The 26,330-nt window shown below is 45.3% G+C and overlaps 1 protein-coding gene across 1 annotated transcript; it reads left to right on the top strand.

Annotated features, from left to right (window-relative positions):
* Nucleotides 1–1,683: 1,683 nt before the first annotated feature.
* On the top strand, nucleotides 1,684–24,974 carry TMEM242 (transmembrane protein 242). The gene is made up of 5 exons (XM_083608053.1): nucleotides 1,684–2,103; nucleotides 4,537–4,637; nucleotides 8,777–8,914; nucleotides 17,174–17,251; nucleotides 24,632–24,974. Exons 1-5 carry the CDS (start codon nucleotides 1,974–1,976, stop codon nucleotides 24,728–24,730), a joined length of 546 nt encoding a protein of 181 aa, XP_083464179.1. The 5' UTR covers nucleotides 1,684–1,973; the 3' UTR covers nucleotides 24,731–24,974.
* Nucleotides 24,975–26,330: the final 1,356 nt, after the last annotated feature.

The following is a 26,330-nucleotide window of genomic DNA, read 5'->3' as shown; positions in this document are numbered from 1 at the left end:
CTTTAGTCTGATTCCAGTCAGTATTGAAGCAGATCAGGCTGGAGAAGCAGGGGTAGTGAGCTCTGCAGCCTGATATAATTGTCCACAGAGGGGGGGAAACTTTTTCTGGTGGCTAGCTTGTTGTAGTCATGAAGGGAGTGGAATTAGACAGGAGAAAGGGACAGTTTGTCAGGGTACAGCATAGAAGCTATTCTATTTATTTAAACAATTCATATACTGATTATCATATCTAAAGAGTATGTATGAGAGAATGTGGTGTGTATTCTGGGTGAGTATGTGTATGTATGAAAGTTAGAGACAGAAAATCAGGTATGTATGTCATGTATATGTGTATGTTTTGGCCCCATCTACTGTTGCTTGTTGGACCCAACCACTGTTGGTATGCAAAGCCCCAGCCACTTTTCTCCAAGGGAATGTAACTCTTGGGGGAAATGTTTGCTTAGGCTATTCCTGTAAAGAGGCAGGCTGATTTGTTCTGCCCAAGTTAAAGGCACATACTCTGTTTATATACTAACTAGATTACTGTAATGAGCTCTAAGTGGGACTGCCTTTAAAAGTTGTTCAGCAAGAATGCTTGTAGGAGCTAAATGATCAGAATGTATGATACCTATTCTGTACCATTTACATTGGCTGGGTCCTGATCTTGGTCTTTAAAGCCCTAAGTTGTTAGGAACCATGTTACCCAAAATTCATCCTGCTCCTTTATTAGCTTGCCCAAGACTTGTGATTGGCTTTGGAGGCTCTGCTCTCTGGCCCATCAATAGGAGAGGTTTGGCTAGCAGGTACCAAAGATAGCGGCACTATGCTTATAAAATATGAATCCCCAGAAAGTATGCATGGTCCAATTTTAGTCATTTAAAAAAATACTCTCATGTTTATTTTGATCAGCATTTTATTATTACCTGCCATGGGTCTTTTGTTCTGTTTTTTATGACTTATGTTTTAAAACTGTTGCTTCTATATATAATTTATTTATGCTTCCTTGTTCTAAAAGATGCAATATAAATCTTCTAGTAAAGAAATATACGGTACTTTCAAATATTAAAACCGCACAGCTACAAAGGACTTTTAAATTTGACAAATCTTGCTAAACAGCTCTTATGAAAATCACACTGTTACAATAAAAAAAATCAGTTCAGAAGAGTCAGGGGCCAGCTCGAAGTCTGAAGGGTCCTCAAGAAAGTGCCATTTAATAGCCTTTGGTGGGCCTATCTGGCTGTAACAGCGGTGGCCAGAAGCAATGTCAACCCCAGGAGGCACCATCTGATTTTCACACAATACCTTGGAACGAGTACCAAAGAATACTTGCCCCAAACCTGGATCTTGACCTCCAAGAATTCTCCTTTCTATATACCTATTCTTTTCCTTGCACTACCACAGTTTCCAGCTCCTCCTCGTTAGGAAGATTTGGCTGTGGCGCTTCTGAAGGAAAGCATCACGAAACCCAAAACAACCCGCCTCAACTTTTATCAAAGCAAAAAAAGGAATTAATATCGATTAACAATAGTGCAAGAGGGAGGCGCAGGAGAATACTGTACAGTATTCGGGAAAAGAAGGGCTACTGCTTGCACAGGCCGTAGCTTTGAGCGAGGCAAGATTCAGCCCCGAGGCAGAGCCAATGCGCGCTTACTCGGGAGTAACTCCCGCAGCGTCCATCGAAACTTCCTCCAAATGGAGGTAGGGCTGCTTCCGTGCAGCGCGCTTGCTCGGAGGCAAAGCTCGCTGAATCCAACGGCGTTTATTCCCGAGCAAGCCTGCAGCTGGAAACTGGTTCCGGGGCTGAGCGAGCTAGTAAGCCCCGGTCCCCGAAAAGACGCCCGGCGAGTAGACACCCGCCCGGCTGGTGGGCCGGCCTTGCTTTAGCTTCCGCCACCGATCCCGGCAGCACAAGGAGCGAGTCCGCCTCCAGCTGCATCTCCATCCGGGTGGCGGCGAAGCGGGAGAGGGTCCCTCAGCCGGGCTCGAGTGGAAGGATGGGGCAGGCTGGCCCCGAGGAGGCCGGCCGGGATGCGGCCCAGGGGAGCGCTGTGGGCCTGGCGGGGCCGCCTCAGCCCGCCGCGGCACAGACGGAGGAGTCGCAGCGCCGCCTCTTCTTAATAAAAGGTCCACGGTCCCGCCGCCCGCCCTGCGCGCTCGGTTTCGGAACAGGCGGGCGGGAGGGAGGAAGCTGGGTCCGGAGCCCGGGCCACGCGCGCTCTCTCTCCGGCGCTTGAAGCCCGTGTGTGTGCCTGTGCTTGTGGCCTGGTACCGGTTGTGGTTGCTCAGTTAGTGGTGAGGTAAAGGCACTTTGTGCATGCTCACTTCCCCATATTCCTGGAAGTAAACCTATAAATTAAAACCCAGGCTGAACCGCATCCAGGTTAAAATCCGAGAGGGTCTGGTTCAATGAGGAGAATAGTAGTAGGCAGACTTGTGCTGCCCAAACACGAATTGCATGGGGTGTTTTGGAGGTACAGTATAAAAGTTCACGTTCCTGGATGAAACTTGGGGGGCCAGAGCATTTAAGTTGCCACAGTTGTAACAGTGAGCTACTAAAATGTAAGAGATGCGAACCGTCGTCTTTTAGGATGAAAAGCGGTATATAAATACTTGAACTAAAATAATTACTATACCAATTACACTTTTGTTAAGTAACAGTGAGAAGTCTGTGTATAATTTATCAAATTTGTGCATATGTGTGCTATGTGTACACATGCGATTGTCTAATGCCTGTACCCCAAGTGTACATACTACAAAGTGTGTTTATGTGCAAGGGCTGAATATGTTAATCTACACCAAAGTTGCCCATTATTTTCTTTCTGGAAGTGATTTCCGTGAAGGAATTTTGGTCAATAGACATACACACACACGGCAGCTTCTTGCATGGACAGGTGGCACACGAAAAGCCTGCAAACTGCACAGTTGAACAATAGCTTTGTTAGGACCAACCAAAAATAGTGTGCAAGCTTTTGTTATGTATTCCCTCACAACTCAGTGTTCAAAGTGGGATGTCTGCCCTGCTAACTGTGCTGGACCTGGAATGGTCCTACCCGCTGTATGAACTAGTGAGATATCAGCATAAACTACCTGGGTCCACTGTGGGGAATTGGATGTACTCAAAACATCTGGTTCTGTAAATTAGAGCTATTGTGATGGACCCTATAGGATTTGGAAGAGTGGATCTCTTAGACTTAAGAAGGCCAGAGCTGGAGACTCATCTGCTGTATGTGGCATATCTTCTTCAAATACCAACACATGTTCAAGTGACAGCTTGAAGTAATTAATGCTGTAAAATGCTGCATTATGTCCTCCTCTCAGAGAAGGGAGCTGGTGGTGTGGAGCATCTGCACCAGAGGCACTTGAATGTGCCAGGTTGTCTTGACAACTGTGAGATGTAGAGGACCAGGCTCTTCCCAACTGTATATCTCTCTCCTTATAATTTGTACCATGGGCAAACTTTGGACAGTCACCTAATATTACTTCCAGAATTATTCAGAAATTTAAGATGCCACTGTGATCTTTTTTTTTTCATATTTATTGTTTTTATTTATTTAAAAGAGTGTCAATAAAATACATAATGTGTTGTGCAGATTCATTAACTTTAGTCCCCGTGTTACATTGTAAACACGTGTAATTATTCCCCCCTGTTTACTCTTACTTACAATTTCTTTGTTTTTTATCGGAAGATTATTGTGGATAACAAAGGTACTTTTATTTTTTATTTTTATTTTATAAATTTTTTATTGGTTTTTCAACACATATTAAAAGACAATACAACACAATACATAAACAAACAAACATATAAACACGTATAATTTCTTAACCTTTTTTCCTTAAACCTTCTTTCAACGACTTCCCCATACCTCCCCTTTCTGCATCCCTGTTTTAAATCTTTCCAGCAACCCCTAATTTCAGTTACTTATAACACTTTCTTTAAATCTTTTTTCTCATATCCAATTGTTTGTCACTGCAATTCTATTTTGCATTACCCAAGACATTTTAACACTCATTAATTTTACAACAGTTCTTAAGATAAACTTTAAATTTCTTCCAATCTTCTTCCACCGTCTCTTTCCCTTGGTCACGGATTCTGCCAGTCATCTCAGCCAGTCCCATGTAGTCTATCACCTTGGTCTGCCATTCTTCCAGTGTGGGTAGCTCTTGTGTCTTTCAATACTTTGCTAAGAGTACTCTTGCTGCTGTTGTAGCATACATAAAAAACGTCCTATCTTTCCTTGACACCAATTGGCCCACCATGCCCAGGAGGAAGGCTTCTGGTTTCTTCACGAATGTGCATTTAAGCACTTTTTTCATTTCATAATAAATCATTTCCCAGAAGACCTTGATCCTTGGGCAGATGCCACTGTGATCTTGAGCAGCAATGCCCCTCTTATTTTGGTAGTTTACCAGACAGCTTGATGGCTGTTCCCTTCCTTTGAGAAGCACTGATAGTCCTTAAGTTCAAATGGTTTTTTAAGTATTTCATTTATTTGCCTTTACCTAGGCAAAGGTGACCTAGGTCTGGTTGTTTTACTCCTGTTTTCATTTTGTTGGCAGGTGGAATCTTTCTTACTACAGTTGCTACTGCAGGAATTCTAGCAGGTTTTGGTACAACACTTGCCATGGCTAAAAAGAAAAACCCAAACTGGTTCAATAAGGTTTGATTATTTTAAATTTCTTTGCAATTGTGATAAAAATGTAGCCTTGTAATGGTGTTATTGCCAAGTTCCTTTTAAGGACCAATCATTTGGAAAATAGAGTCATTTTTTAAAGAAGATAGCATGGCCATAACTGCAGAATACAGTTATGTGGTAGGTTAATACAGTTATGTGGTAGGTTAAAACCAATGTGGTTTTTTAAATTTAAATTTTAGTTTTTAATTTAAAACAACAGCAGCAGAGGCTGCACAGTACTGACTCCAGATGCTCTCTGTCTATTGCACTTTGCAATAACTGCTGTTTTCCAGTCAGCAAAGGCATTTAAGTGCTATCTCTGTTCATGTCTCCCCCTTAAAACTGGTTCTCTGGCTTGCCAGCATAGAAATCCTAACTCTGCCATGCCATCAGTCTCAACTTACTATGACTCAACGAATCAAACACTGTGGACATTTATTTTTCATCTCCTTAAAACCTGCTTTGCTGAGTAACTTGCTTGTACAATGTTCTGAGCATTTATAGCCCAATATGATGCATGTTTACAAGTCCATTGATTTCAGTTGGTCCATTCTGAGTATGACTAATGTTAAACATTACCCTATAACTACAGGATCATTATGCCCTAGGCAGTAGTTGAGCAGATTTCTAAACAGCACTTCTATTAAAGTTATTGCAGAATTGGTAGTTTAGATTAACAGCATCAATATAGTTAATAAAGTTAGCTGTTTCTCCTCCAACTTACTCCTTCCCATGGTCTGTCACCTCTGTCCAAAACAAAGCCCTGAAAATGTGAAATGTTTCCAAAATGTTTGGAGTTCTGTTTTCCACAGCACATTCTGTTAGGATTTTGTTGTTATTCAAATACAGAGAAGCGCCCTAAGTTAATAAAAGAAACTCTATAATGTAAAACAGCAGTTAATAAACATGTGACCAACATCCCTTCTCTTAAAATAGTAGCATTTCCCCTTTTTATCAATGAGATCTTTTCTTCTTTAGTGCAGTTTCTAGCAATTAGTTCATCATTTGTCTTGAAGGTATAAATAGCTTTTGCACACATCATATGACAAAAATTGTCTGTAAACAACACAGTGTAGCCGAATATTTTATACCCTTGAGGGATTTACCTCGTGTGCAAATGCTCTTGAACCAATAAACCCAGATTCATAGTCTTCCATTAGTGCTCTTTCAAGGCTTTTCTGCTCAACATTTACAAAAATACCCTGAATGTATTTTCATTTCAAAACTGCTGAATCCTTTCATAATACAAAGTAGAAAGAATCTTTATTTTATACATTCTGTTTGGATTCTTTTACATAGCAAATTTCACACAAAAACCAGCTGTGGATATCTTTTAACAACTGATACAAAGACTCATGAGATGTTTCATAAATAATAAGATCCTGCAGGAGTTTAATGTAATGTGGGCATAATACAGTACTTGCACAGCAATCCAGTGAGGTGGTTTGTATTACCTCAGTCACACTCCTTGGCTGAACCTCTGGACTACCTTTTTGAAGTTGGGACTGTTTAAAAAGTCGCACAAAGTTCCAGTGAAGATTAGCTACTGAAAATAGAAATTGAAAGTATGAAAACATTCATGGATTATACATTTGTGAATGGTGGCCCATATGTCTTGTTACAAATACAAATGTAGAGTAGTTTTGTACTGGTTCAAGTGCTCTGTTGTGACTACTAGCCAAAAAATTCTGGGTATTGTAGCCTTATGAAAATCATCTGAATTATCTTTTAGAAATCCCTTTCACTCTTAATAATAATAATAATATTTTTTTATTTATACCCCGCTCTCCCCAGCCAAGGCCAGGCTCAGGGCGGCTAACAAGCAATAATAAAAACAAGTTGAATGAATACAACTTAAAAACAAGATTAAAATACAACATTAAAATATTGAAACATTAAAACATTAAAATGCAGCCTCATCACAGGAGGAGAAAGGGAAAAAAAAGAGGGGGAGGGAATCAAATTGGCTCCAAGCCAAAGGCCAGGTGGAGCAACTCTGTCTTACAGGCTCTGCGGAAAGAAATCAGATCCTGCAGGGCCCTGGTCTCATGAGACAGTGTTCCACCAGGCCGGAGCCAGTGTTGAAAAGGCCCTGGCTCTGGTTGAAGCTAATCTAACTTCCTTAGGGGCCAGGACCACTAGGGTGTTGCTATTTATGGACCTTAAGGTCCTCTGTGGGGCATACCGGGAGAGGCGGTCCCGTAGGTACGAGGGTCCTAAGCCGTGAAGGGCTTTAAAGGTCAAAACCAGCACCTTAAGTCTGACCCTGTACTCCACCGGGAGCCAGTGCAGCTGGAAAAGCACTGGGTGAATATGCTCCCATGGCAGAGATCCTGTGAGGAGCCTCGCTGCAGCATTCTGCACCCACTGGAGTTTCTGGGACAGCTTCAAGGGCAGCCCCGCGTAGAGCGAATTACAGTAGTCAAGCCTGGAGGTGACCGTCGCATGGATCACTGTGGCCAGGTTGGGGCAGGAAAGGTAAGGGACAAACTGCTTGATGCGGTGAAGGTGGAAAAATGTTGCCTTGGCTGTTGCTGTAACCTGCGCCTCCATGGAAAGGGAGGCGTCAAGGATTACACCCAAACTCTTAACGGGAGGCAATGGCACTAATTGGGCCCCCCAAAAGAAAAGGGAGTTGGTCCCTCATCCCCATGCCATCCCGACCCAGCCATAGGACCTCTGTCTTCGAAGGATTTAGTTTCAATCGGCTCCCACGAAACCATCCAGGCACAGCTTCCAAGCATCTGGTCAGTGTGTCCAGGGCCGCGTCGGTGTGGCCATCCATCAGCAGATAGAGCTGAGTGTCATCAGCATATTGGTGACAGCCCAGCCCAAAGCTCCGGACAATCTGGGCAAGGGGGCGCATAAAGATGTTAAAAAGCATCGGGGAGAGGATTGCGCCCTGCGGCATTCCACACACCAAGGAGTGGCGTGACGACATCTCCCTCCCTAGTGCCACCCTCTGTTCCTGACCAGAGATAAAAGAGCACAGCCATTTACGGGCTATGCCCAGTATCCCCACGTCGGCAAGGCGGTGGTCCAGAAGATCATGATCGACCATGTCAAAGGCTGCTGACAAATCTAAAAGAGTCAGCAGTCCTGACCCGCCTTGATCCAGTTGTCTACAGAGATCATCTGTTAGGGCAACCAGACCCATCTCGGTCCTGAAACCAGGACGGAACCCGGACTGAAATGGATCTAAAGCCGATGTTTCCTCCAGAAACCTACCAAGCTGTTCAGCAACCGCCCTTGTTAATGGAACTGCAATTTGCCAGAGCTCCTTAAAAGGAAACTGACGGTTTAAACCTGCCTACCTACGGGACCACCTCTCCTGGTATGCCCCGAGGAGGACCTTAAGGTCCACAAATAACAACACTTTGGAGGTCCTGAGCCGCAAAGTGGTTAGATTGGTCTCAACTAGGGCCAGGGCCTTTTCAGTACTGGCCCCGACTTGGTGGAACGCTTTGTCATAAGAGACCAGGGTCCTGTGGGACTTGACATCTTTCCGCAAGGCCTGCAAGACAGAGCTGTTCCGCCTGGCCTTTGGTTTGGACTCAGTCTGACCCTTATGTTTCCCTCCCCTTATGGTTCTGATTTATGGGCTACTACTAAAATGAGGCTGCATTTTAAATTGTATTTTAACCCGTATTTAAATTAACTCCCCCCCTCTCCTATTATGTTTTATTGTAATTTTATTGGTGTTAGTCGCCCTGAGCCCAGTTCTGGCCGGGGAGGGCGGGGTATAAAAAATTTATTATTATTATTATTATTATTATTATTATTGTTGTTGTTGTTGTTGTTGTTATTGTTATTATTATTATTATTATTATTATTATTATTATTATTATTATTACCTGCTGTAATCTGTATGCAAACATTCAGACATTTTTGAACATAAGTATCCCTGGATAAAGCAAGACCAAATTAGTGTTTTAAGCTTCTCTCCAATAACCATTCTTTTGTTAATCACTTGAATGTTTGGAAAACTAGGAGTGATATACACAAGTCATATGTGATAAGAAAACTTTCTCAGAAGGCGACTTGCCCTACCTTAGTGAAAATGCTTCTTTGTTGGCTCACTGTGATATATTTATGTTCATTAAAACAAAAAACCTTTTTTCTAGGGTGTAGTTGCCACAGCTGCTTTACCAGAGAGTGGTTCGTCCATTGCCTTACGTGCCTTAGGATGGGGTTCACTTTATGCCTGGTGTGGAGTTGGACTGATCAGTTTTGCCATCTGGAAGGCTTTGGGAGTTCACAGTGTAAGTAGCATTACTTTATGAATCATTATTGTCAGGGGTTCAGGAGCAGAAGGGACGGATGGAGAGGAATCGGAGGGAGAAGTTAGCGACGATAGCCGACCAAGGTCCCTAAGTCTCTCCAGCGAATCGGAGGATTCACAGAAAGGGGCTCCCGTGGGCAGAGCTGGGGGGTTGCCAAGAGGGGCACCTCAGGAAGGAGGGACCAGAGGGGATTCAGAGAGCAGCAGCTGGAGATCCGGACCAGCTACCCCACCGGAGAGCAGCAGCTGGAAATCCGGACCAGCTACGCCACCAGAGAGCAGCAGGGGGGAGGAGTTCCAGGCACCAGCGACAGGCAGCTCTCCGGCAGCAGCCACGCCTGCGTCGGAGAGCGAGGAAACGGTAGAGAGGAGGGTCGGAGACAGCGCGCGCGCGCCAAGTTCAAATGTAACAGAGGGAGGCGCAATGAGCAGCCCGGAAAGGGAGCCAGGTCCTAAAGCCCGCCGAAGGGAGGGGGAGGAATCCGAAGGGTCCGCATCCGAGGCATCCAGGAAGGAAGGAACCCCGGGGGGTGGTAGGACCCAGAGGCGAAAGGAGAGACGCAAAAGGTGGAGCAAGGCTAGGGTCTTGAACTGGTGTACAGGAGGCGGAGATTCAGATGGGACTTCGCCGATCTAGGGAATAGACGTAGAGACGCACGCTAGGATTTGGAAATGGAAACTACACTTCAATAAAGACTTTATACCGTTCTACCGGCTAGCGTTGGTCCTTTGTGAGCCGGGACCTAGAGGCAGTCTCTGACAGTAAGTCCCATCTCAATAAAGTTTTCATCAGTTCTCTTTGACTCAAGCGGCGTGTGGGGAGCGAAGCAGGGAGGAAAGAGAACTGGTGCCTTGGGAGCTCACAAGAGTCAAGCGACATGTCTACTGAAGAGCAAATTGCTTCCCTGCAAGAAGCGGTAACGCAGCTCAGCGCAGAGATAATCGCCTCCAGGAAAAGAGAGGATGAAGCGGCTGCTGCATGCCGAGATCTCCAAGCCAGGTTGGACGTGCTTACTAAGCAGGCACAAACGGGGTCCAGATCCGAGGGGATCGGGTTGGGGAGGAGAGGAGGCAGCATTGTATCTCACTTCGATGGGAATTTACAGCAGTACCCCAATTTCCGAGCAGACGTGCAGTTTGCGCTGAAACTGCTGGAAAAAGAGTTTAGAGATGAGCAGGAAAAAGTGGGGTTTATCTTGTCTCATTTGCATGGAGACGCGAAAGCATGTCTGCGCAATCTGTGGAGAGATATGGACCCAGCGCTCCAGAGTTCAGCTGCATTCATTAAAGCGATGGATTCTTGCTTTCTATCGAAAATAGACATTGACATTGCCCGTAAGGACATATTTGGGCTGAGACAAGGGAAAGCCAGCGTGAGGCAGTATCACTCCCGCTTTTTTGCATTGGTCAATGCCTTGGGGTGGGACAAGGATTCCCCCCCCGTTAGAGATCTTTATTGGGAAGGATTGAACCCCCAAATCAAGGATGAGATAGCGCGGGGGGAGAGACCTAAAAGCACCCAGGAAGTGGTGGACAGATCGCTCGCAGTGGGGGTGAGGCTGGAGGACCGCCCATGGGACAGAGAAGAAGGGCGTTGGGGACGCACACCAGGCAGAGCGCCCTCCCTCTTGCCCAGGGATGTCGCGCGTGCGCAATCAACGCCTCCGCAAGCAGGGGGGGAGGAGCCAATGGAGATCGGCGGTGCTAGAGCTCAATCAGCCACCAGAGCCTTAACACCGGGAGCAGTCAAAACAAAGCAGCCTAGAGGGAACAGGAAGTGTTACATCTGTGAAAGTCCGAAGCACATGGCGAAAGAGTGTCCCCAGAGGCTCCACAAGCACACTGCAGCTTCAATGACAGTAATGGGAGCAACTCAGCAAAGTGAACCACAGCAGGGAAACGAAGGAGTCTGGCTGGAAACGGAAGCACTGGGGGCCAGCCAGGCGAGTCAGTAAAGAAGTCCCCAGAGATTTTGAAGCCCACGGATCCCCTCCCGCCCAAACCAGTGGTGCAGCTCACCGCATCGCTCCAGCTGCCCAGTGGTCTCACTTTAGAAGTGCCGATTACGATTGACTCTGGCAGTAATGCGGACTTTATCGCACTGGAATTCCTTCAACAACACAACATAGCGCTACTGCCAGCCACACTGCCCCTGAACGTTGTCACAGTGGATGGCAGGGAACTGCTAGGGGGGCAGGTGGTACAGCAGACACCACCTATGGTGATGCAAATTGGGAATCACCGAGAAGTAATCAGCTTCAACGTCACCCAATTGTCGGACACGCCAGTAGTTCTGGGAATGAGTTGGCTACACAGGCACAGCCCAGCATTGGCATGGTACCAACGCCAACTGACTTTTGGCTCCTCCTACTGTGCGGAACACTGCATTCTGCCTAGACCAGAAGGGGAGGAGGATGACCCACAGTTACATTTGGGCACGCTGCAAGCAGTACCTCTCAAGTATTCTGAATTTTTGGAGGTGTTCTGCGAGAAGGAAGCGGACAAGCTACCCCCCCACAGACCCTATGACTGCAAGATTGATCTCCTGCCGGGGGCGACGCTGCCAACAGGGAAACTGTATTCCATGTCTGAGGATGAACTGCAGGAACTTAGGGAGTTCATAGACCACAATTTGAAGCGCGGGTTCATCCGGGAGTCGAAAGCTGTAGGGGGCAGTCCAGTATTCTTTGTGAAGAAGCGAGACACGCCCCAGAAGAGGCTTGTAGTGGACTTTCGAATTTTGAACTCGAAAACCAAGCCCTCGTCCTTCCCCATGCCCAAAATAGACGACCTGCTCGCGACGGTAAGGAAAGGACGCGTTTTCACCAAGTTGGATCTGCGAGGCGCGTACAACCTGATTCGTGTGCGGGAGGGCGACGAGTGGAAGACGGCCATGTTCACACCACTGGGCACCTACGAATACAGAGTTATGCCCTTCGGATTACAAAATGGCTCTCACTGTTTTCAAGCCTTTATGCATCACGTGTTGGCGGGACTCCTTTACAAGAAGTGCGTATGCTTCCTGGACGACATCCTGATATTTTCTGAGTCGCGAGAGGCGCACGAGAGGGATGTCAGGGAAGTTCTGCAGAGACTAAAGGAGCACAGGCTGTACGCCAAGCTGGAGAAGTGCCAGTTCGACGTGACGGAGGTGGATTTCCTGGGCTATAAACTGTCGGACAAGGGGCTCGCCATGGACAGCGCCAAGGTTCGCTCAGTATTGGACTGGAAAAGCCCGCGCAATCGGAAGGAAGTCCAGCGGTTTGTCGGCTTTGCCAACTTTTATCGCAAGTTCATCAAGGGGTTCGCTATGCAAACGGCGGCCATCACCGACACGCTCAGCTCCAAGAAGAAGAAGTTTCTCTGGACGGAGGAAGCGGAGCGGTCCTTTCAGAAACTCAAGCGTCTCTTCGCGTCCGAGGAGCAGCTGCTGCATGTGAATCCCAGCAGACCAATGAGGGTGGAGACAGACGCCTCAGACAGAGCCGTGGGAGCTGTACTGTTGCAACAAGACCAGCAGGGGGACTGGAGGCCGTGCGCCTTCTACTCAAGGAAGCTCAGCAAGTCGGAGCAGAATTACACCATCTGGGACAGGGAGTTGCTAGCCATCCATGCAGCGTTCAAGGCGTGGCGGCACTTCCTTATCGGAGCCAGACACACAGTGCAGGTCCGCACGGACCACAAGAATCTAGAGTACTGGCGCACGGCGAGGTTCCTGAATCAGAGGCACATTAGATGGGCAGAGTTCTTCGCGGACTTCGACTTCAAGATAGAGTACATCCCGGGTGACAACAACATCATGGCGGATGCCTTGTCCAGAAAGCCGCAATACCTCGAGGAGGAGGCACCGTCGGCAGCCAAGCACATTTTCGCACCGGAAGCGTGGGCTTGCGCTTCGGCGACCGTGGATCTGGACGCCGTACGCCGAGCGTTGCAGGAGGACCCCTTCGCGCAAGCCAAGATGGAGGAGGTGCACAAGGGCACGGTGAAGGACGACGAGTTCCAGATCAGAGACGGGTTGCTCATCCGCAAGGGAGCACTATACGTGCCGGGGAATGACCTCCGCGCGAGGGTGCTGCAGCAGCTACACGACGCCCCCACTGCCGGGCACTTTGGCAGAGAAAAGACTGTAGAACTAGTGACCAGAGACTTTTGGTGGCCCAAGATGCGGGGGGAAGTAGCGGATTACGTCTCGAGATGCGACACCTGCCAAAGAGCCAAGTCAGTGCACAAACCGCCGGCGGGATTGCTGGAACCGTTGCAGACGCCGTCTGAGCCGTGGGAACGGGTGGCCCTGGACTTTGTCACGGATCTGCCCAGTTCGAGGGGAAAGACGGCAGTGCTTGTGGTGGTGGACATGTTTACCAAGATGGCACACTTCATCCCGTGTGCGAAGGTGGCCACGGCAGAACAGACCGCCAGGCTGTTCATAGACCACGTGTTTAAGGTCCACGGTCTGCCACGATCTATTCTATCCGACCGGGGGCGGCAGTTCATCTCGAACTTCTGGCAAAAGTTGATGGGCATCCTGAACGTCAAGATCAATCTAGCGTCGGCGAGACACCCGCAGACCAACGGACAAGCGGAGAGGGTCAACGCCATCATGCAGCAGTACCTGAGATGCTACGCCAATCAGCAGCCTAACACGTGGGTGGACTACCTGCCCCTCGCAGAGTTCGCTTACAACAATACGAAGCACGTGTCGACGGGGGTGACGCCGTTCTTCGCCAACAACGGGAGGCATCCCAGAACCTTCCCAGGTTTAGAGAGAGTGGGGGAGGGGGAGCCGCAGGCAGCGGAAGACTTAGCGTCAGAGTTGCAGGAAGTCCACGAACAGCTTAGGAGGCAGTTGGAACTGGCCAAGCACGCATACAAACTGCAGGCTGACAGACACAGGAGAGTAGGGGAAGACATACAGGTGGGAGACTGGGTCTGGTTAGCAGCGCAAGCAGTGCCGACCAAATCGTTGGCCAAGAAGAAGCTAGGGCATAAGCAGCTAGGGCCTTACCAAGTCCAGGCACAGGTCAATCCAGTGGCCTTCCGGTTAGCGCTTCCGGAGGGTTCCAGAATGCATCCGGTGTTCCATAGATCGGTGCTCACGCCCTACAAAGCACCGCATAGATTTCAGGAGCCAGGCACAGCACCAGATCCGCCCAGAGAAGGACCCAGGGAAGGGGGGTCGCCAAGAGGGGAGCGCATCAACGAAGCCACAGAGATTTTAGACTCGAGATGGGGGGAAGAGGGAGTAGAATACCTTCTTGCCAGAGAGGATACCCCGGCCAGCGCCAACAGTTGGGTGCCGGGCTATGCCTTGGACGAGCCTCTTCTCAAGGAAGAGTTCCATGCCATTTTCCCACACAGGCCCATGCCAGCCGAGTATTTCGACGACTGGCTCTTCACACCCACACTTTCAGGCAGCACGTTCCAGGGGTTCGACTCGGACGAGGAGACGGCACCACACATACGCTCTCCGGAGGGTTCAACCTCGGGTTCTGCCTCAGACCGCTCCTATTGGTGGGATACTCAACCAGAGGAGCAGTGGCGCAGGAAGTGGCTGGGGGGTCCCTGGCAGGCATCACCCTCAGAGGGGAACGGGGGAGAGATGGACATGGACGTGTTGGGGGAGGACGTGGGATTTGAACACGAAGGCAGGGAGATGGAAGCAGAGGAGATCGACGTCGACGAGCGCACGGAGGACGAGCCAGACCTGCTCGATGTGATGTACGACACGGGGGAAGAACTGTATCCGGCACTCACCCCCGCCACGACGGAGCACCCAGAACCCACACCGGAAGGAGGGGAGGGGGGAAGGGGGGGCTTCGAGGGGGGGATGGATGTCAGGGGTTCAGGAGCAGAAGGGACGGATGGAGAGGAATCGGAGGGAGAAGTTAGCGACGATAGCCGACCAAGGTCCCTAAGTCTCTCCAGCGAATCGGAGGATTCACAGAAAGGGGCTCCCGTGGGCAGAGCTGGGGGGTTGCCAAGAGGGGCACCTCAGGAAGGAGGGACCAGAGGGGATTCAGAGAGCAGCAGCTGGAGATCCGGACCAGCTACCCCACCGGAGAGCAGCAGCTGGAAATCCGGACCAGCTACGCCACCAGAGAGCAGCAGGGGGGAGGAGTTCCAGGCACCAGCGACAGGCAGCTCTCCGGCAGCAGCCACGCCTGCGTCGGAGAGCGAGGAAACGGTAGAGAGGAGGGTCGGAGACAGCGCGCGCGCGCCAAGTTCAAATGTAACAGAGGGAGGCGCAATGAGCAGCCCGGAAAGGGAGCCAGGTCCTAAAGCCCGCCGAAGGGAGGGGGAGGAATCCGAAGGGTCCGCATCCGAGGCATCCAGGAAGGAAGGAACCCCGGGGGGTGGTAGGACCCAGAGGCGAAAGGAGAGACGCAAAAGGTGGAGCAAGGCTAGGGTCTTGAACTGGTGTACAGGAGGCGGAGATTCAGATGGGACTTCGCCGATCTAGGGAATAGACGTAGAGACGCACGCTAGGATTTGGAAATGGAAACTACACTTCAATAAAGACTTTATACCGTTCTACCGGCTAGCGTTGGTCCTTTGTGAGCCGGGACCTAGAGGCAGTCTCTGACAATTATGCTTTTGAAATTCCCGAAAGCTTATACACTTTCTTATGCTTGTTTATATTGCATCATGTGTGAGCCTGGTGCTTTATAATAACGTACTTTTTAAAAAAAGAAAAGAAAAGAAAAAGCCAGTCTCTTGTTCCTAGAATCTTACAATCTACTTTTTGTTAAAGATCAGACAGAACAAAACGGAGGGAACAGAAAGGCAAAGATAATAAATGGAGAAAAGGGAAAATAAGAGAGACAAGGAGAGCAAGGGGTGAACATGCAACATAAGAGCTGCATACTCTTGAGACTTTGTTTTGTAAATATTACTGTATTTTATGTTTCATAATGCAGGATAGGACCTGAAAATACAATTGACACAAAATGCTTAGGCTCTCCCCCATGAGTGATGATTTTGTCTTTCTTAATATCTCTCCTCCTCACCTCCCCTAGGCACAATATATAAGCTATTGGGTACTAAATCAGGAGCTGGCCTGATATTGATGCTGGCCTGTCAGCATCACAGTTTTTCATCCCTGATGACAAAAAAGAAAAATAATTAGAAGACATACAGGTGTTCTTATTAATCAACCTTGAATCTCCTACTTCCAAGAGACTGAAATCTACTCTCACTACAGTAGTACCTCTGGATGCGAATGGGATCTGTTCCGGAGCCCTGTTCGCATCCTGAATAGAACGTAAGACGCATCTGCGGGTGCGCGGGTCGTGTTTTGCCGCTTCCGTGCGTGCACGTGACATAATTTTGAGCGTCTGCGCATGCACAAGGGGCGAAACCCAGAAGTAACATGCTCCGTTACTTTCAGGTTGCTGTGGAGCATAACTTGAAAACGCTCAACCTGAAGCACATTTAACCCGAGGTATGGCTGTATAAATAAACTGGCAGTGATCTACCCATTGGATTGACCAGAGTTGTTGAGCTTTTCTTAGGGGGAGATACCAGAGTTTTCTTGGTTTGCGTCGATCTATGTAGATTACGCGATCAGCAAGGATTGGCCAGGGGCAGCCCGCGATAGATAGGTTAGACAGGCTTGTCCTACAATTGAGGTTCATGAACTGGAAGTAGAGTTTTCATTTTCATTTTACGAATAAAACTTGATGGATGTCCTGGTAGAAGCAAGGAGGAGGTTAGGGAGTTTTTCAAGGAATCAGGCCTCTCCTACTCCTTTTCATACTGAATTCTTCAGCGATCCAGATAGTCACTGGCCACATAAAGAAAATATGAATAATTCTCTCAGCTCCTCCCTTTGCATGAGACAGCAATTGCGGAAGTCTTCAGTTAAATATAACTCATCAAGTGGCTCACATGAAGAAGTGAAATTGCTGTGTGTTGTGGGTGCAAATCTCATTCACAACTCTGCTTATTAAACCAAGGTATGATCGTCTGAACACAGCCACTGTGTCTTGTTGCCCTATCTTGTTACAAACAGAAGATTCACCAAAAGCTATTAACAGATAATTAGCAGGTGGTCTTACCATCAGAAGTTACTTTGAGTTCTTACTGAAAATTTAATACTTTTTTATTACTTCAATTACCATGGTGAAAAAAGACATTACTACGATTTTTAAAAAACCAGATATGAAAAGTAAGAGAAAAAGATATGCTTGAAGAGATTTGGTAGAGTCAGACACTTACATTCTGATTTATTTAACAGAAATTGGCTGTGTCAAAGACACCACCATTTGTGTTTTGTATAGTGAACTCTATGGGATCAATGGAGAAGAGGAAAGAGGTGAGATTTGTACTCGGAACTAAATAGCCGTTCCAGCTGCTCAGCCCCATTCCCATGCCTAGTGTGCTGCTAGGAAAGGACAAGAGCAGGAAATGCTGGAATAATCCTTGTTCCATATGCATGTCATATTTCTGCACGCAAGTCAAATGTGGATTCAAGATTGATAATCTTTCATAAGCTGCTTTCAAAGCTATAAAGTAGGATTTAAGTAAATAAATAAATGCATACATTTTGTCGAACAGGCAGGTGCACTAGCTGCTCTGGCCTAAGCACTGATTGATAGTGTTACATCCTTAGTGTTACTGCAGCCATGTTCTCATGATCAAACCATGAGTTAATAAGGATATGTGTATGCTTTGCATACCAGTACTTCATTCTTCCCTTGACACAAGTGAGGAAGCAAACCAAGAAGCCGCAGTCAATCCATAGTTTCCTGTATTTTGTGAACCATGGTTCATGGATCCCAAAGAAGCCAGACTTCAGTAGTCAGCTTTCAGTTTTGGCCATCTGTTGGAACAGTAAGTGTGGTAACAGACACAAGAAATCCCAGAAGCCGCTCTGCTTTTGAGAAGCTTAGGAACTATTAGTTTAGGTATTTTTGATAACTACTTTGGCATTTTTGTTTTAAGTGTCATATAATTCTGTACAGTAAATGAAATACTCGGCTGAAAAATGATCCACAAAAATATCATCAGCAGAGAGACTGAATACACTTATCTCCAGATGAATCTGATGACATATTCATCTGTAAGTACATCTTGCAAGGAGTCTTATTGGGAACTTGAGTCAAGTCTCTTGAGGGAAGGGTTATGTGAAACAACACATTGAACATTTGTAAGTCACATTGTCTGGGTATAACTCCCAAGTTATCTATGCACTGCTGTAGCAATAGCAGCTTGCAGTGCCTGAACTGAAGAGGCAAAGGAGGATAAATTAATTCTAGCACATTAACTAAAACAGGGACTATAGTTGTCTTGCACAACTTTGGGTCTGCAGGGTCATAGTAATAACACCAAGCAATATTGTGTTGCCATTAAGTACCCTTTAATACATGCAATCCTGATTTTAGCAAGGGAAATCTTTAGAAGGTGACACAGTAAAACAGAGATTAATGAGGATTAAAAATAATGATGTAGGAACGCATCCCAGGAGAGTGCCCTCTAAAGATGCAATTGGAGACGACTTCCTGGAAAGTCCTTTGTTGCTGCACAGCTACATCTGGTGGCAGGAGAGGAAATGGGCCAAGTTTAAAAGTTCTTAAAAGGCCATTTCTCACTACAATCTTAGCTGTTCTTTTTCTGTTTGTATTGTTAACCCTTGATAGATTATTTTTCCTTGCCGACTTGCCTTTTAAAAGAATTAAGTTAATGGGAATGCGCTTGCACTTCTAACACCCATCTTCTAAACAGATTAAGGAACTGACTACAAATTAATTTATATTGTGTGTAATTTTTTAAAAGAAAACCTGCTTTGGGAGGAGGGAATTTTAGAGTAGCAAAGCAGTGGGGAATGGCATTTCCTGTATCAAGTTGTTGTTTAGTCTTGTCTGACGCTTCATGACCTCATGGAGCAGAGCACGCCAGGCACTCCTGTCTTCCACTGCCTCCCGCAGTTTGGTCAAACTCATGCTGGTAGCTTCGAGAACACCGTCCAACCATCTCGTCCTCTGTCGTCCCCTTCTCCTTTTGCTCTCAGTCTTTCCCAACATCAGGGTCTTTTCCAGGGAGTCTTGTCTTCTCATGAGGTGGCCAAAGTATTGGAGCCTCAGCTTCAGGATCTGTCCTTCCAGTGAGCACTCAGGGCTGATTTCCTTAAGAATGGATAGGTTTGATCTTCTTGCAGTCCATGGGACTCTCAAGAGTCTCCTCCAGCACCATAATTCAAAAGCATCAATTCTTCGGCGATCAGCCTTCTTTATGGTCCAGCTCTCACTTCCATACATTGCTACTGGGAAAACCATGGCTTTAACTAAACAGACCTTTGTCGGCAAGGTGATGTCTCTGTTTTTTAAGATGCTGTCTAGGTTTGTCATTGCTTTTCTCCCAAGAAGCAGGCGTCTTTTAATTTCGTGACTGCTGTCACCATCTGCAGTGATCATGGAGCCCAAGAAAGTGAAATCTCTCACTGCCTCCATTCTTCCCCTTCTATTTGCCAGGAGGTGATGGGACAAGTGGCCATGATCTTCATTTTTTTGATGTTGAGCTTCAGACGATATTTTGCACTCTCTTCTTTCACCCTCATTAAAAGGTTATTTAATTCCTCCTCACTTTCTGCCATCAAGGTTGTGTCATCTGCATATCTGAGGTTGTTGATATTTCTTCCAGCAATCTTAATTCCGGCTTGGGATTCATCCAGTCCAGTCCTGTATCAAGTAGCCCCCTCCAAACAGCTCCCCCACCCCTGCTTGCTTCACCTAGTCCTAGGCCCATCCTGGTTGATTAAGGCTACCAGGCTTACCTGCTTTAAAATGGCAATAGTTCATCTGTTGTTAGAAGAGACCATATCTGGATCCCACTGTTGTTCTGTTATCCTGTCAATGTTATAATAACCAATTTCACCCAGGAATTTGTATAACTTGCTCAAAATCAGAACATACTGATTTCTTTCATTATGGCTTCCACCCCAGTTTTGAGACTGAAGCAGCCTTTGTCACTGCAGCTGATGATTCACATGAGGAAATATACTGGGAGAGTTAATTCTGCTGGTCTACTCAGTGCCTTTCGGTTCCATTGACCTTCGTATGGGCAGTTTTGCCAGGATAAGGCTGGGGGGTTGGAGATATTACTCATCTTCCCTTTCAGAAGGTTCCCCACCCTGCTTTAGATTATGATAATGATCTGGCTCTATTGGTTTGGGTTTTTTAAGTCCTTGTGTATTACCTGCCCCCCCCGAATAATTTTTGCCTAATTGCAAGTATCCTCACGAATCAGTTATTCTAAAGGAACGCATCTAATGATGACAACCTCTTTTCCAGCTTTAATTTCAGTTCCCATACAATGATAATAGCTACATTATGTCAGCAGAGAAGCGATTTGACATAAATATGTAATAGTTTTCCAGCAGTAATAGCTGAATTGTGGCAATTTATTTTTAGCCAGAGGTAATAAGCGGTGTATCTTTATATTTAATTAAAGCTGCAATTGCAACACTTTCCAGCCATGGCAACATAACTTTGTCTGTTTGCCACTCCCAGCTAATGTTTTTGTTTAGAAAAGAGAAAAAAAAGAGGGAAGGAAAGAAAAAGAGAGGGGGGAAGTGTTCAGAATTTGAAGTGATCCATGGCAATTAACAAGCTATATCATCTGAGAAATAAAAGCTCTTTGTTCAGGGTGTCCGCCATAAATCAATTTTCTATCACTTCAGAAAGCAGAAACGATTTTGTTTTTCATAGCAAGGATGAGTCATAAAGGATATTTGTGCTCTAAAAAAATGAATTGTTGGTAATATGTATACAGCTGGTGGATGTGAACCAAGAAAAATACTGTGGGGAGGAATTCTATGACTTTATAATTTATAATTTTCGTGACAAAATGTCTAAGTATCTTTGCTCTGCACATATGTTAACCTTTAAAAATGCTAAGAATAAGCTGGCTTTGTGAGCTTTCATCATGTATAATTAAAATGTAGACTATTAATTTAATGTATTTATGTATTCAAAATGTTTATGTCCTGCTCAACTTTGTATTAAACTAAACAATTAGAGAAACAAACTCAAAAATATAAAAAAGAATGCATGTCATAGGAATACACCAAGTAACTATACAGTGGTACCTCGGGTTACATACGCTTCAGGTGACAGACTCCGCTAACCCAGAAATAGTACTTCAGGTTAAGAACTTTGCTTCAGGATGAGAACAGAAATCGTGCTCCGGCGGCACGGCAGCACCAGGAGGCCCCATTAGCTAAAGTGGTGCTTCAGGTTAAGAACAGTTTCAGGTTAAGTACGGACCTCTGGAACAAATTAAGTACTTAATCCGAGGTACCACTGTAAAGCCAGGTTAGATGGCAACTCCTATGGAGAATAAAAAGAGCGTGTAAGCACCATTTTTAAAGCTTGATTCGCTTTGGAAAGGCCTACTTGATTCATAGGGGAAGGGCCATGTCTCAGCTGCAGAGCATCTGTTTGGCCTGCAGAAGGTTCTTGGTTCAGTCCCCAGCATCTTCTGGTAGGGCTGTGAGAGAGTTCCTGCTCTTTGGAGAGCTGCTTCCACTAAGATGGACCAGCGGTCTGCCTCCATATAAGGCAGCTTCCTAGGATAAATGAGTTTTGGACCAAACTAGATGGAACAGGGGCATACTTCCCCTGAACTTGGAAGCTCCATATAGCCACCATACTATTGCAGCCGGTTATCGTAAGAACTGCCCTTCAACTTAAGGAACTGGTATCTGAGTTTCCTCCTCTTAACCTCCCCATTCCTCCCCCATATTTTATGTTCTGTCTTTTAGATTGTAAGCTTGGCAGCAGGGACTGTGTTGTTTTAGTTGATTGTATGTTAGCTGCTCCTGGAGCCTTTTTGGCTGACGAGTGAGGTACAAATCCTCTAAAATAAATAATAAAAATCCTAACCTCAGCAGCCATTGATAGACCTTTCCCCCCAATTAATTTGTCAAATCCTCGTTTAATAATCCTTGAGGTTTGCTGTTTTTAAGAACAGCTTTTCCCCCAGCCCACCTCCAATATCAGTTAGTGGCCCAAGCAGCAAAAAAAAAAAAAAAAGCTTAAAAGCAGTGGAGAGTAGTGAGGTTGGATTGGGATACTTCCCTGGCACTGCTGTTAATGTTAAAAGAAAAAAGAAACCAACTACGCTTCAGATGTGAAGGAAGCAGAAACGTGTACTGTATAAAATACACGTGGCTGACCCATTATGTCTATTTTGGAGTTTTGATGAATATTTGGAACAATGCCTTGGCTATTAAGAAAGCCTGTTTTCATAAGGTTAACTCAGTATTTCTGCATATTCTGATAGCTGGTGTGACAGTGATCACATCTGACATTTGGGCGGAGAAGACAGTATCTCCCCATAACGCTTTCATCAAACCCAGGGCTCCCAAATTCAGTGGAGAGCTCCCTCTCTCATCTTTATGCAGTACAGAAAACGAAAGGCTCATAATCTGTTTTCACTGCCAGTCAGGGCTCTGAAAGGAGGTGAGGTTCTTTGAACTACAGAAGTAAAATGTAAGCAGTTCTTTAGTGTCACAAACATTAAATGAAGGCATGTCATGCCAGTGCACCAGCATTCGCACTGCTTTCCTATTACTTTCCAGACACAATTCAAAGTGCTGGGTTGTTGTTTTTTAATCTATAAAGTCCCAGGTAGCTTGGGCCAACCAATACCATAGAAACTGCCTTGTCCTCTGCATTTTAAGATCTGCTGAAGGCATCTTCTTTCCTCCCCTTAACTTTATTTTTCAGTTTCCCCAAATGGATATAACAAACAATCCCTATGTACCACCACCAGAAACGTTCCATGCATATGCAATGATTTAGCATGATTTAGTAGGTTTGCATAATAGTTTAGAGTAGACTGCATCAGCTAGGCATCTTCTACTCTTCGTGTTAACAGATTGTCTCAGATTGAGCTATGGGTAGCTAGTGGCAAGGAGACAGCATTGCCCATTCCAGTTTATTGAATGAAAATGTATCATGCACTTTCAAAATCGTCTTTGGTCTTTGTCTTCCTTGTATCCTTTCTGTCTTCCTAACCGTATCGTCCATAATAATAATTAATTATTTATACCCCGCCCATCTGGCTGGGTTTCCAACAAAATATTAAAATACAGTAGTCCATGTGCCAAGCTGAAACAGCAAAGGAACATAGACACACATTGTCAGTGGCTGCCCTGCAATTGGGGAACACTGCTCAGCTAGAGCTGGGGGAGGGAACCTGTGGCCCTTCAAATATTGTTGGACTTCAAGAAGCTGCCCAAGGCCTGTTTTTGTGTTTTCCATACAGGGGTAGCCCATCCCTGTCCATTGGCCATGCTGGCAGGGGCTGATGGGAGTTGAAGTTCAGCAGCCTCTGGAGTTCCCCACCCCTGTCCTAGAGGTTACTCAATGTCTGGGCCTGACATTTCCCAGAAGAACAGTAGTAAACCTTCCCCTTTAGGGTCTTACATTTGGGTTCAGCAGATGTAAGGTTTTCTCCTTTTCTTTCTTCTTCTTTATTTTCTTTCAATTTTTATGTTTAAAAATGCTTATTTCTATATACTGTTTCTTCTTTGTTCTTTCAAGTTTTAATAAAAATTCAAGGAAAAAAAATAGTTTTGGTGAATATTTTGTTTTATCTTGGGGTTGTTGTGTTTTAGAGCAACAACAACCCTGTTATCTTCTCTGAACTCTAGATAAATGGAAACTGAATTAACTGAATAAATAAAAATTAAGTTAAAGAGTAATGAACTTTACTGAGATCTGAAAGAGTACACAAAACAGTGAGGATTTTCTTTGGGTATGGTGGGGTTCTTTATAGTCTATAGACAAGCCTCTTTCTCTCCCCTCTCCCAATTCAGATTAATTTGAACAGATGCCCAAGTACTTTGCAGTAGCGCAGTCTTGTTTTTTCATGTGACAACTTGTCTGTGGTAAACATTTTAAAATGCAACATGAAATGATAGGTGCTTTCAGAGCTCTTTTTGTTATTTTTTCCTGCTGATGCAGGATCATTAGCTATGATTAGAAAAAGACTGTGATCATCTGACTTTTATGGATTATTTGCCATGACAGGAGTGGATGGTATCTGTTTTAGGTGAAAAGACTGACAGTCTGAAGTGCAGTGGTTGCTATTTGTGCATTTTCACCAAGGATAATCTGCATCCCCCGCTTTCAGGCAGTGTGAAGAAAATAAAAGTTCTGCTAGGTAAAATTAGTTTCAGAAAGTTGCCATCAGAAATCATATGTGCCAAGATGTTAAGTCAAGTGTGATGGCTTGTTCTGAATAGGGCTACGCTCACCCAAAAGGAAGAGGTCCATAGCTTGGGTGTTCTCCTGATTCCAACAGTACCACTGAGGCTAAGGTAGCATTGGTGGCTAGGAGTGCCTATTTCCAGCTACCACTGACTCTTCTTGAACAGAGATGACTTGGCTCCTGTACTTCATGCTCTGGTAGCCCCAAGACTGGACTACTGTAGCAGTCCATCTGCATTGACATTTATCAGTGTGAGAATCTCAAGAGCAGAGTATGCATGCTTAGGATTTTCTTCTAAGGAAGAAAGGTTTTAAATAATACTGTTGTGAAATATCTCCAAGAATATTATGTGTTTTAGAGCTTCCCATTTTCTTCAAAGAAAAAAACAATTATTTGATTAAGCCAAAGTTGCAGTGTGTCCCTAACTTTGATGTGGGTTATGTTATGCTAAATGTATTTCTCTACTCTTCTCTTGTAGATGGATGAATTTCGGAACAAAATGCAATCAATATTTCCATCAATTCCCAAAAATGCAGCACTGCCTGTTGAATGGGAGGACATTCTGAAATCCAAATGAGCAGCACGTGAAGGAACTTTGACTGAATTTTTAAAAAGCATAAGAGAAGTAGAGTGTATGGAGGAAATGTCCATTCCAAGGAACAGGGAGAAAGAAGGTCGTCACTCAAAGTCAATTGTATGGAACACAGTGAGCCATACGTTTGTGCAGCAAGAGTAAAAGGTGCTGTTTGATCACAGTTGTTAACTTGGATGATGGTAACAGGTATAATAAATGTAAATAAAGATCAAAATATGGATGAGAATTTGTCTGAAGCAGTTATTTCAATGTGTTTTGAATACAGAGGTTGCCACTGTTTACTGACAAAAGGCTGTTGCTACCAGATAAGCAGATGGATAACGGTACAGGCCTGCTTTTCTGTCTCATACAGTGAAGTTCTAAGGTGTTAAAAAGGGCAATCACAATAAGTGAAATACACTAAAATAGTTGTTAGTCCCTGTCTGCTGGATTAGTGCTAGCTAAAACTCCTCCACTGAAAACAAAGATGTAATATTATGCTTCTGCCTGGCATAGCTCATTTCTGTTTTTAGTCAGTGGATGACCAAGAGCCAAAGGAAAAGAATGAACAAGGTCCTGTAGCTCTTTCATGTGCTCCAAGACAGGGATGGAGGACTTGTGTTCCTTCAGATGTCCCGTACTACAGTTCCTTTCATCTTTTACTGTTAGCCAGGTTGGCTGGAGCTGATGGAAGCAACATCTAGAGGGCCACATGTTACTCATCTCTGCTTTAAGGTCTTTGGAGCACAATTCAGGGGATGGGACGGGGGTGGGGTGGGCAAAATTTACAATTCTGTGGAAGAAACAGAACTGGCCTCTGTCAGAAGTGGTATACCAAGACCATTTGTCTTCTCATACCCAGGAAGGCTATATCCTACATCCTTGTTTTATTAGAGGAAAGGATCTAACAGCATTTCTGAGAAATAAAGTGGAGGTATGAGCTTGTCCCCCAGTGGAACCTGTGTCCGTTTTCACTTTGATGCATCTATTTAAGAATCCCAAGTAGGTATATGGAGGAAGTTCAGTCAATAAAGATGGATGACTCAACACCATGGGAGTTTGAAAACTGTGGTTCTAAAAATACTGTTTCAAATTTATGCCATTGAGATACTGCCATCTGGCCAAACACATTATTTTAGCAGTTAATGATTAATTTGATGAAAGGGTAAGGTTTTTGTTTTGCTTCTGTAATGTTCTCCTCGCTGTTAAATTAGGACTGGTGCATTTAAAAGCAAACCTTCCCTTTTTTGTAGCGCATCATCTGTACTTTGCATTCTGAATGTTCTTGGTTATGAAAGAACAGGAATGATAAACTTCAACATTGCCTGCCTTACTGTAATTATCTTGTACAGAGAATCATATTTATCTCGAACCTACTCTGAAGTAAGTTCAGTTGAGCTGAATTTGACACACTCATAAGTGTATAGGATAGGAGCCTAAAAGTTGTAAGTACCCTGTTAACCAGGAATACATTTTTTTTTAGAGACTTAACAAAGAACACACTTCACATTATAAGTGGTAAATATCATTTTGAGCACTTGAAACTTAAGGCAACTGTTGGTCATAGTCATGTCCAGATAAAAATATTACAAAACATCTTTAT

Source organism: Podarcis filfolensis (assembly GCF_964270895.1).
Source record: "Podarcis filfolensis genome assembly, chromosome: 3".
Lineage (NCBI taxonomy): Eukaryota > Metazoa > Chordata > Lepidosauria > Squamata > Lacertidae > Podarcis > Podarcis filfolensis.
Note: the sequence above shows the minus strand (reverse complement) of the source record. Positions and strands in the feature narration are given on the sequence as shown.

What these genes read in the sequence shown, in the direction of transcription:
- TMEM242 (XM_083608053.1), top strand. Translation starts at nt 1,974, where the DNA reads ATGGGGCAGGCTGGCCCCGAGGAGGCCGGCCGGGATGCGGCCCAGGGG. An exon ending in AGGCTTTGGGAGTTCACAGT is followed by an intron (nt 8,915 to 17,173) that starts GTAAGTAGCATT and finishes TTTATTTAACAG; the next exon opens with AAATTGGCTGTGTCAAAGAC. An exon ending in CAATGGAGAAGAGGAAAGAG is followed by an intron (nt 17,252 to 24,631) that starts GTGAGATTTGTA and finishes CTTCTCTTGTAG; the next exon opens with ATGGATGAATTTCGGAACAA.